The 11,736-nt window shown below is 42.1% G+C and overlaps 1 protein-coding gene across 1 annotated transcript in view; it reads right to left on the bottom strand.

Moving 5' to 3' along the window:
* Positions 1 to 728: 728 nt before the first annotated feature.
* Positions 729 to 11,736, bottom strand: part of LOC310860072 (uncharacterized protein) — a gene marked incomplete at its 3' end in the record, with an annotated part of 50,463 nt that continues 39,455 nt past the window's right edge. The window contains exon 6 of the mRNA XM_083766834.1: positions 729 to 752. Coding sequence (XP_083622960.1) covers positions 729 to 752 — 24 coding nt within the window. The remainder of the gene's footprint in view (positions 753 to 11,736) is intronic.

The raw sequence follows: 11,736 nt of genomic DNA, 5'->3' as shown, positions 1-11,736 counted from the left end.
TATATCATTTGACACCATTAATTTCAAGCTACAGACTGTGTCGAAGTGTCCCTGAGCAAGACTTTGAACTGCTCCCCAGGGGCCATATGGCACTTCCCCACAGAAGATATATTTAATGTATTTGTAAATGTAGTGATACTGATAACAGCTTAAGGGGACTACATTATTATTATCATCATCATTATTTACTGTTAAATGAATAAGACATTATTTTAACCAATCTGTATGGTAGAGTAGGACATCTAGAGGAGGCTGGAGGTGGGCTCCCTACTCTTTCATTGAGACATTTCGATGTCGGGTAGGACCATAGAAGAGTGCATTGGTTGACAATGTCAATACAATTATTGGAAGAAGATGGCACACCGGAAATAACAGACCGCTGAATGCCATGATTGACCAATCTGTAGCCAACAAAGCTGAGTAATAAAGCTAAATGTTGACTGGTCTTATCAATTTAGAAGTTTACAGTCTCTTTATACAGGAGGGCCTTGTTTTAGTTTTGAGATCCAATATTAAACTCTAGTTATTCATTGTACTATATTTCTCTCTCTCTTTAATTTCAGTTTTACAACTTAAAACGTGTGTTTAGTGTTGTGGAGGCATCACTTTCCGCTTTGAGACGGGGAAACGAAAGCTCCAGACAGTACCTCACATTTCAGGACTTTCCCTCCTGTGCTGGACAGCTAATCAACAACTGGACAGTGGGAGCTGTTGGTGAGACCTCTCTGCTACACTGTGGCCATCTGCGGCTCCTTAAGAACACAGAGAAAGAGGATAGAATTTCCCAATCAATGATGATGGATTGCTGTAAACTGTTATGAAGCTCCTTTTTAGAACGGTGTACTGTATCTGTAAGTGGCTTTAAGGGCAGACGGACGCTCCTGCAATGTTTGTGTTTGTCTCCAGTAAAGTCTATTTTTGTCCTATTGTAGGTGAGGCAAGTTCATTTCAGATTGCCATTAATAAGTACTAGAATCAGCTAAGTATTAAGGGATATCAAAGTCCACTGATGGCAAATTAAACCAATTAGTTCTGTGCTACCCAGTATGTATACTACTGTAGTTAAAAGCAGAACTTTTGGCCTTCATTTAATAATAATAATACAAGGTCACAATTTTTATTGAGTATGAGTCTATTTCTGAGCAACATCTCCATTTCACCAGCTCACCTCCAGACAGCAATATAACATTCTGCTCTGTTAAAACTATAAATGATTGTTTTGTCAGTCCCTGAAAAAAATGGGTCTCTAATGAGGATTTGCAAGGCTTGGAGGGCACCCATGTTTTAAAAGCATCGTAAACTGAAGCTCAGTCCCCCAGACCAGTGCTGTAAAGTAGAATTAGTTAAACTTGTCAAGTTGGTTAAATCTTTTTTCAGTATGACAATTAAATCTTGCTGACAATAATGTGCCTCTTTTGGCCAGTGGGTGTCACCCTATCTCCCGTTTGATTTGCTTAACTGAAGTTACCTTGTTTCTCACTGGGCCACTCTGGAATGTACGGTTTACACAACCCTGCACCACTACAGGCTCAACAAAGACATATTCATCACACAACACCCCCCCCCCCCCCCCCCCCATTATGACCAATGAGCAGATTGCTTCATTTTTATGAACATCACCACGCCTTCATCATAAGAAATGGGGGCTTGGAGCACCTGCCCTTTTGCAGAAAGTGCCCTTTCTCAAAAAAAAAAAAAAAAGTATATATATATATGTTTATTTTTAGGGAAAGGGCAAAAAAACTTTTATTTTGAAGTATTAATGTATCCTATCTGCTGATAAGGTCATGTATCCCAGAGAAAACAATTGCATTTCTGTGGACCCAATGGTAGCTACACCCCAGAAGGTGAAACAATGTGAAAATACAACAAGGCAAGTAAATCCAGGATTTATTGTGCATCATTGTAAATATGTTCAATGGTTTCTGACGTGCACATAACAAACAGTTTTGTTTATTCTTCAGAGCTTGTTATATGCGAAGGATGAGAGGCGGTGGCACCATTCCACGGTGGCAGTGTGAGACCGTCTCTCATCCTCGCCAAAGGGATGCGACATCTTGTGGGGTGCTTGTATGCAAAGTAAGTAAAGTAATTGTATAGCCTATAATCTATATCCTAGTAACAATTTCTCACATTCTAAAAGAACACAGCTAACACTAACCTGTATTTTAAGATTGCCGAGCAGCTGCTCTTATACATTCGACTACATCGAATGACGACATCAATATGACAAGGGCCAACCTTGGCATTGCGTTAACGGAGGTCTCTGGTATAGGCTTCATGTACAGTATATTTGATTGTATTAGCCGCACCAAAAGCAAAACATTTGACTTCACTTAATTGAATAATATAAATCTCTGCCGCTTTTGTGGGGAGGTCACCATAGGGAAGGCAGGAAGGTCAGCTGCTGTGGATGAATGGGTAGGAAACATTTGAAGTTCTTTATATGGAGAGCAGATTCTTTCTTTAATTTTTTAAAAGTATTTGTCAACAGTTTGCAGAATTACAGTATATTTCAAGCACAACTCGATACAAAAACGTAACTGCGAGTGAACTTTAACTAAAAAATACATGAATAACAATGTATTCATGTTCTTTCAGATTCAATGCTCATCTTGTGCATTATGGTGTCACTGGATGTGCGCATAGGCATTAGCAACCATAACCCAAGTGAGATGTATTTGTGCCCAGCCTGTGTTCCCTGCACATGCACCACTGTTCTCCGCTGTTCTGTTTGGACAGCAATCATCTTTATTTTCGGTTTAAAAACACTGCTCACTCCTCATGAGCATGAGCTCAGTTTGGGGCTTATTTTCTGTTTAAAAACACTGCTCATTATTATGTCTGGCTCTGAGGCCATCACGAAAAGGGGGAAACCACACCGGAGGACAATCCAAAATAAGTATTTATTCTACATACTTGTGGGAACTTAAAAGAATTGAAGAAATTGAATTAAAGTTTCCAACTTGGATTGGCAGGGAAACTTGCTGCCCAAAACCTAGAACCGAAACAAACAAACAAAATAACAAGGGTGCTCTCCTGCGGCCACCCCTGCAGCCTGTGGAGAAATGCAGCGCTGAATTGCTGTGAGCGCAGGTCTCTTAAATAGTGTGTGGAGAGACAATGGCCACTGGCCAGGTGTCTCCCCTTCCACTCATCATCTCTGGCTCCACCCTCCAATCCAGCACTGCAATGGACTTGTTAAAGGCACAGCCACACACACAGAACACGCATTGAAGCATATGAGCTCAGTTTGGGGGTTATTTTTGGTTTTTTTAAAAACTGCTCGCTCCTCATGCATTGAAGCATGAGCTCAGTTTGGCAGAGGGTGAGTAGCACCCAGGATTACAGTTTAGGAAATTGGCACTAGGTGTAAAATGTGTTACAACATCGTGGGATAAAAGAAAAGATCACCAGCTGTCTTGTTGCTCTTGACCTAGTCTGGATGACCATGCATACTTCTGCAAAGGTTACAATTAATTTGAGATGGAATGCTATTTAGATACTAGGTTCATTATTTATATACTATCCTATGTAGTTTCAATGTGTAGATTATTTGTTATTCTGGTACCGAGGCAACATTTGTCTCTCTGCATTTGATGCATGTTTATTGTTTACCTTGCTTATTGTAAGTCACTCTGGATAAGTTAAAGCTGCTAAATGATACGTTCAACCCTACCAAAATATATGGTGCATTTCTACACTGCCAACCAATGTCACCTGCTGCATCAACATGGACAGGAAAGGTTACAAACCGATACAGAGGAGCAGGCCCGGAGTGGAACTCCAAATCAGGCCGGGAGTTATACGCCCTGGCAGGTCACACCGCCAACATTTTGGGGGCCCTTGGGGGACATTTTGGGGGCCTTTACAGTAATTTCACATGAGAAATGTACCATCTGATACACAACGTAGTTGTGCTGCAGCAACACTGCCTGAATTGAATTGAAATTGACTGTGGCTGGCCTGGCCTGAGCTTAGGAGAGATTTATTTTTTGCTGGCCAGGCCACTAGGAGGCAGGCCACCGGGAATCGTCCCGGTGCTCCCGATGAATACCGGAATACTCGCCACGCCGAGTCTTCTTCATCTTTGGCGAGATCACTTCCCCTTTCGGCGACTCTTCGTCACTTTCCGCGGCGAGTTCTGTCTGAGAACTCGACCTGGAAAGTGACGAAGAGTCGCCGAAAGGGGAAGTGATCTCGCCACTGGAGCGCGCATCTAGCTAGTGCTCCTCTTGCTTCTGAAGAAGTCGCCGGTCGCTTTCTTCTTTTTCTTTTTTTCTCTGATGTAAAGAGAAGTTTGTGGCAGCGCGAGCTGCGCGACCCATGCTGCTGCGGCCCGTGCACTCAGCACATCGCAATTTCGTTTTTTTCTGCTGCTGCAGTTGGAATTAAAGAATGGCAAATAAAGCAATCTTGCTCCAGTCAGCTCTCGCCACTGGAGCGCGCATCTAGCTACTGCATGATGATCATGCACGCTGACAGACACTGTCCCAACTCCTAACACTTGCTTGATTAAACATAATGTGCCACGAAAAATAGCTTCAAATAGCTTAGTTGGTTATTATCGCCACGAACGGCCAACAAAAGACATCTTTATTCTTCGCCGTGCAATGTGTTCCGTGCTGAAAATAGCTGATATACAAGCTCACAACGCGTCGCGTCCGGACACGTTGTGAGCTTGTAGATCAGCCATCCCCAGCATGCGGGAGATGCAGGCTCTGAGAACATTCAGAAACTTTTGCCTTCACAATAACACAATAAAAGCATGCAAAAGCATTCAGCTTCCACAAGTTTGCTGGGCGTAGCTAGCCTCGAATGCAATTGATCACTTGGTATGCTAAGTCGACCACACAGAGTTCCTGTTGTTGTTGTTGTTGTAACGTTCTGAAAATGCAGTTCTAATAGACCTACTTCCTGACTGAATTACATCTGAATACGATGATGATGATGATGGCTACTGCTAATGAGATATTAGCATGTGAGAAATTACAATTCATCTAAGTAAACAAATTAGGCAATCAGGCAATATTAACATAGCTATGACCAAGTTGCCAACAAAGCAAAACAGTGTCTGCCATTGGGTGCTATTGATGCAGTAGCCTATAGGGAGATAAATCACAAACTATCATTTAGATAGAATTTGACCTCTCTGAACAGTTACATTACTGTAGAGTCAAAGTCATTGTGTCAACTTATAACAGATCATAAGAAAAATGCATCTTGACCTACAGAACCAGTTTAAAACATTGACTAGACAGTAAAGACTCATTTATATAGTCTACAAAGAACTCAGCCCTATACAATTATATTTATACCCCGTATAGGCTACTCTGCAATGTTGCCTGGTCTTATTATTATAAGCCACATTGGGCTTATTTTTCTGAAGTTACTTGTAAATAATGGTAGAACGCTTGTGAGCTTGTAGATCGTCTATTCTCAAATAGCCAACATAATATAAATAAGCACATTGTTTAGTGGACGATATATATAGCTTTGAAGTGCTCGTGTGGCCTTTTATAGTCGCTTCTTTTAATGAGGGGACCTGGTTGCTTGTTTCACTCTCACATCCACGATATGGGGCAACCCTGGTTTGTTTTGTTTTGTGCATGGATCAGATTGGATGCACATCGTTAGCACAGTAGCTAGCAGAGGCTGCAGCTGCTGAAAGTGCCCCGGAAAGTGAAGAAAACACAAACACTGAGGGAACTATAGTTGTTGTGCCACGAAAAATAGCGAGAGTTATATTATTTATATACAAGCTCACAACGCGTCGCGTCCGGACACGTTGTAGATCAGCCACTTGCAGCTCCAGCTGGTGAAAGTGCCCCGAAACGTGAAGGAAACTCGCCAGAATGAGCTCACGTTGTGAGCTTGTAGATCAGCCTGCGGACTCTGAGAACATTCAGAAACTTGCAACAGAAAGCTGCTAAAAGTGCCCCGAAACGTGACGAACACTCGCCAGAATGTGAAGAAGCGTCGCCCCCGCGGCGAGTTTTCGTCACGTTTCGGCGAGGTTTCGTAACGTTTCGGCGAATCCTCAAGTTAACTCACCAAATCGCTAAATGCGGCGAGTATTCTTGTTACCCTCCCGATGGCCAAACCGGGCCTGCAGAGGAGCAGACTGCGACCACTGTCCTGAGGTGATCAAGAGCAATCTGACATCAGACAGTGTGCCCTTTTGTGGTCATTTTTGTTACACACTGTAGAACAGTGGGCAAGGCAAGAATTTTACTCGTTTCTACTATGTATGGGATGTGTCAAATAAAATAACTTGACTTGTGGTTGGCTGATTTACGTGGCCTCTTTATTGATCTTTGTGTGTTGTCTATGGGGTCATGTTATTGTAGCGTGAGGAGGGGTTAATTGATAAGGTGCAATTTGCTGAACAATGAAAGGAAAACATAGCCCTCAATTTGACCCCCTGTTTCACCACTGCTGAGTGCAGGTTACTGACTAAACCCAGAACGGACAATTGTCACGCTATCTGGGGTGACCACAAGGTTGACTTTTGTGACCGAACACTGACCCGCAAAAGAAGACTCTCTGACGCCACATGCAACTACGCACGAACACCAACAGACACGCACGCCGAGTGTGGACATTTGATACACATCACACACCACTGATAAATGTGTTATTCAGCAGACACGCACATCTGATGAAAAGTGTAATATTCTTATTGTTGATTGCTTGCTGTCCTATTTCATCTTCTAACCACTGATTTGTGACGGGGGAAATGCGTGTGCGTTTGTGTGTGTGTGTGTGTGTGTGTGTGTGCGACGTGCACGTGGAGCTGTTTTAACACTCAGAGGAGTGTAAGGCGAGATGGTCAATGAAGATATAAATGGTAAATGGTAAATGGTGCATTTATATAGCGCCTTTATCCAAGGCGCTTTACAGAGATTGTGCATTACATTCATACACCGATGGCAGCGGAAACCATGCAAGGCACCAACTAGCACATCGGGAGCAATTAGGGGTTCAGTGTCTTGCTCAAGGACACTTCGACAGTAACTCTGGGGGAGCCCGGGTTCGAACTGGCAACCTTACGGTTACCATCCAGGCACTCTACCCCTGAGCCACCGCCGCCCCTAATATAATAATATATATATAATATAATAATATAGGCATGAATAATGACCCACAGGAAGATTCCGGTGTGTCGTAAAACTGTTAATTGTTAACTGTTAACTGTTTTGTTAAGTTAGCAGTTTAAGAACTGGTTTAAACCAGTTTGGGGAAGGACAAAGAAAGTCGCCTCCCATGGTGTGTGTGAGACGCTTTTTGATATAATGTGTGTCAAACCAAGACACCAGGCTCTTGTCCAGCGGAAGCTCTGAGGAGCGGTCGCCTCGATCCGGCTCCCCAATTTGTTATACTTTGAGCTCTCTTACGGCGGTAGCTCTGCGGAGCAGGTCGCGACTCGAAACACCACCGGCTGGCCCACGCACAGCTGGCCAACGCAGACAGGCAGTCGGCCTGAGGACAACCGCCTAGTCTAACGGCGTATAGGAAACTCTAGGACTTTGAGAGCAGTCCTTAATATACCAGTTTGATGCGAGTTTTACTCTGAGACAGTGATCGACTTGTTATACTTTAACTTAAGAGTAAAGTTATCCTCGCGCACAGCATCTGGAGCAAGTGAATGAACTCATGAGGATCTCCGTGGAAAGGCTGACTTACAATCAGGTGGGTCGGAGACTGTTTGAGAAACATCCAGCCTCAAAACGACATTGGTTTGATAGACATCTTAAGTGTATGTAGTCTAAAGAAAAGCTCCCTTATTATTAGATTATAATACCACTGGGATCTTGAACCACTCCAACCACCAAGCCTCAACCTCTCTCTCTTTGCGAGGCGTTACTCTCCTCCTCGTCTCCTACCTCTTTCTTTCTGTGCTTCTTATTTTTTTATTCATGCAACGTGTTTTAAAAGCGAAACTATTTCAGTTGTGTATTGCGTTCGATCAGACGGGACCAGATAGCACGTTCGCCCTTGATTGCTGACACATATTCTGTGCAGGCTATATCAACAACGAATCGCATACCGGCCTGACTAACGCAATAAAACAATACGCATTTAATTGTTTCTTTGTGGCTCATGTCCAAATGGAAACAATCTCATGACGTGCTCGCTCATTGCTATGTGGTTTTATATCATTTGTAATCAGTAATTGATATAATAAACACCCCTTTTGATAATACAATCAATCTTCGTTGGAGCAGTTTATTTGATTCATGGTATTACTGTATATCTGAATGTTGCATATGCAAAGGGAGTTCTATTACATTTAATTTATTCAAGCGGTTCAACAACTCACGTTGAGAAGAGACGTTTTAATGATGCGCTGAAATAGCATTGAATATTCCCGATTCATTTTATTATGATTTTGGAATATCATATTGCTGATTAATCATATCGGATTAATCCCCCTAAAAGTACTACATTATAAACAAACTGTCTAACCTATAATGCTTCAATTATTGTTTACAATTTCTGTAGCCAGCCTGTATAACATAATGGTCCTCATTCAAGGAGAAATACGCCACAGTGTAAATGATGTGTAAAAAGATGCGTAATGATATGGCCAAATTGCACGTGCTGATACCATAATGTGGACTTAATTTTTTTATAGGGCTCGTGACTGCTGTCTGTCTGTCAGACCGGCATGTCTCGTGAACCATATAATGCATTAGAGCTAAAAGTCAGTCGGGCCGGGCCATGTTCTGTCCGGGCCGGGCTCACTGTGCCGTTATATTAATTTTCCAATGTGAATTTCACCCAGATTGGACTCGGTTCAGCGGCAGCATGCTGCTATACACACACCGACAGTCAGACTGACTCAAAGGAGCTCCATAACAAAACAATTTAAATAGGCCTACTGCAGGCATTACTACACTAAACAACATTGGATTCGTACAGTGCAGAATGCAGATAAGTGTAGTTGTTATTATAATTGTGAGGGTTTTTTTTAACATGCAGCACGAGTCCGCGAGAGCCGATCTACAAGCTCACAACGTGTTGCACTGCGAGTAGAGAGCTGTCGAGTGAGCAGCGCAATCGCGCATGCTAGAAATATCCTAATAAATAAATAAAAAGGTGTCTGGCTTGCAGGGGCAGTTTCTGTATGGGACTCTAGGCTAACTTGCCTCTAGAATGCATGCATTTAGGCATACAAGTGATACTTGGCTTTTTCATATTTTTTTAATGTGCTGACCAATGTTGGGGATACATGCCTACATATTTTATCTGAGATTTGGGAACTATTTATTGATTCAGCAAGCGTATGGCCTTTACACTACCATGAGAGCTGGCGTAGCTATGTGCGGAGTTTCCGACCAACCAACGTCACTGTCAAGTTCACAGAGATGGCCATGAATTCCCACGTAATGTGGGAATCCACGTAAATGCCTGTCCGCTCACGCTCCGCTCACGTAACGTCACGTTATGAGTGTAAACGCCGTTGTGAATGAGGACCAATGACTCTAAAGTGAATTTAGGTGATGATGGTGAGAGATGTTTTTAGAAACAAATCGGTATTAACAGCTATGTTGCAAATCAGTGTGGTGAATGAGGTCTCAACTTAACCTAGTGACCATGAAGGTTTTGTGCGTTAATGGCTGCATGGTTCTACTCTATGATCTGATTATGGTTACAAAACATCGTGGATAGAATGGCACATCGGACTATGCTCCAGACTGGTGAATTTATGCTGAGAACAGCACGTGTTAGAATCCCGTCAGAAAGGCTGGGCTACATGGTTAATGTACGTGACACATAATCAAACTCCAATGGCGAATATCATTTATAAAAGCTACTTTAATGTATTATTTGAGAAACAGGAAGAGTCGGACAACCCCTTCTTCCTGTGACTGTCAATAACAACAACAAAACCTGGCTGGTCCACACAACTGCCTGTTTCACGAAACTTGGATTAACTAATCCAGGATTTAGGCCAAAGCCAGGGTTTTTAAATCCTGATCTTTACAGCCTGGTTTATTCCGTTCCACTAAAGCCAAGCGAGGCTCAGAATTGGCGGATTTGGCGAGCCAGGATCAGCAAGCCTGGCTTAATAGACAGTCTGGCTTTTTGTCTCTAGACCCATTATGTGGATCACAGATTTACTGATCCTTCTTCTTCATGGGGTATTAAGGCAGTTTGCATCCTTAATAGTTGCATTACAGCCCCCTTCTGTATATCTCATTATCTTTACTAATCTATTCAAGACTTACTGATACAAGGACTTAAGCTTCTAAAAGAAATACTGCTGCTGTAATTAAAGAGAGAACATACTCTCAATAGTGGATAGACTGAATGATTAACTACCCCAAAAATATAGTTTACATTTTACCACTACTATTAACTTAAAACAGAATTCTTAATAATGTAAGCATAATTGTGATATTTGGCCATAACTCCCTCCTCTGAGGGAGCTACCTTTGGGGAAGGGGGTTGTTGTCCAGACAGGGACCAGACTGGTGAGGGTCATGGGTTCATGTAGCATGCCAAAGTTTGTGCTATTGCCATTGAGAATGCATTGGGCGTTTAAGTTAAATAACTCAGAAACTACAAAACATTTCAAAGTAAAAAGTTCCAGCATGTGTCTCCACAGTAAGCTGAATTTTACAAAGTGTGAATGGAGTTTCTAGGTGAAAGTGATTTTTTGAAGTGCCACTATCTGCCTATAAATGTCTCAAATTTGAAAGCACTATATTTCTAAAACTATGAAACATTTCAAAGATTCCTTTTCAGGCACACATGTCCACCGTAGGATGAACCTAAATAGGTTTGAATAGGGTTTCTAGGTGTAAGTATGTATTGGGTGAAACGTTACAATGGTAATATGTTGTAAAACAATGAGTAATGGTAATATTTAGTGGTTTTCACTTTTACAAAAAAATAAATAATAATATAATATAATATAATAATTCTTCTTAACCGTGCACTTGCACGACAGCAAACCTATTCATGGGGAACATTCACCAAAAGCAGCTGATCTACAAGCTCACAAGCTGTCATGATGTTGTGCAGCCTATATATTTTGGTTATTTGATTTTATATAGTGCTTAAATTAGTCCTTTAATGCAGACCGATACAAATAAGGCAACATAAACCCATAATAATTGAATAAATCTGGAAAACATCATTGGTTTGTGATCAGTTTGACTGCTTAATGAACAGTAAAGACATCAGGATTAGGTTAAACCTGGCTGTTAGCCTGGTCCGGAGCAGGCTAAGTCCAAAGCATTAGTTTCCATGGTAACTAATGTAGCATCACTTTCATGAAACCAAATCAAGCCTCAACATATCCAGGTTAACTGGTTAAATTAATCTGGCAAGATCAACCAGCTTTCATGAAACCGGTTAATTAAGCCAGGATATGTGTTAAAGCCCGGCTTAATCTCTAATCCAAGTTTCGTGGAACGGGCCCCTGGCCCTGCCCGACGCTTTAGACAAGAATCACAACGGTAGGCTATATGTTTGGAATTGTGATTAAAAATAAAGGGAAAAAACAGGCATTGACGCGGACAGCTACGCATTATGTCGCCGTGAACAACATCTGCCGTTGTGGGTCCGTCTCTACGGCGACAGTTGATGCGGTCTGAAGTTAACGGGAACACCGGCCCTCCTCCTATTGCCCCTAGCACTTTAGTCCAGTGGTTCCCAAACTTTTTCATGTCAAGGACTCCCAAATTATATGAGCCCACAGACCCCCATTTGAAAAATATATAT

The sequence above is a fragment of the Protomyctophum parallelum genome, assembly GCF_964188405.1.
Source record: "Protomyctophum parallelum genome assembly, chromosome: 6".
In the NCBI taxonomy this organism is placed as follows: domain Eukaryota; kingdom Metazoa; phylum Chordata; class Actinopteri; order Myctophiformes; family Myctophidae; genus Protomyctophum; species Protomyctophum parallelum.
This window is presented reverse-complemented; position numbering and strand designations above follow the sequence as displayed.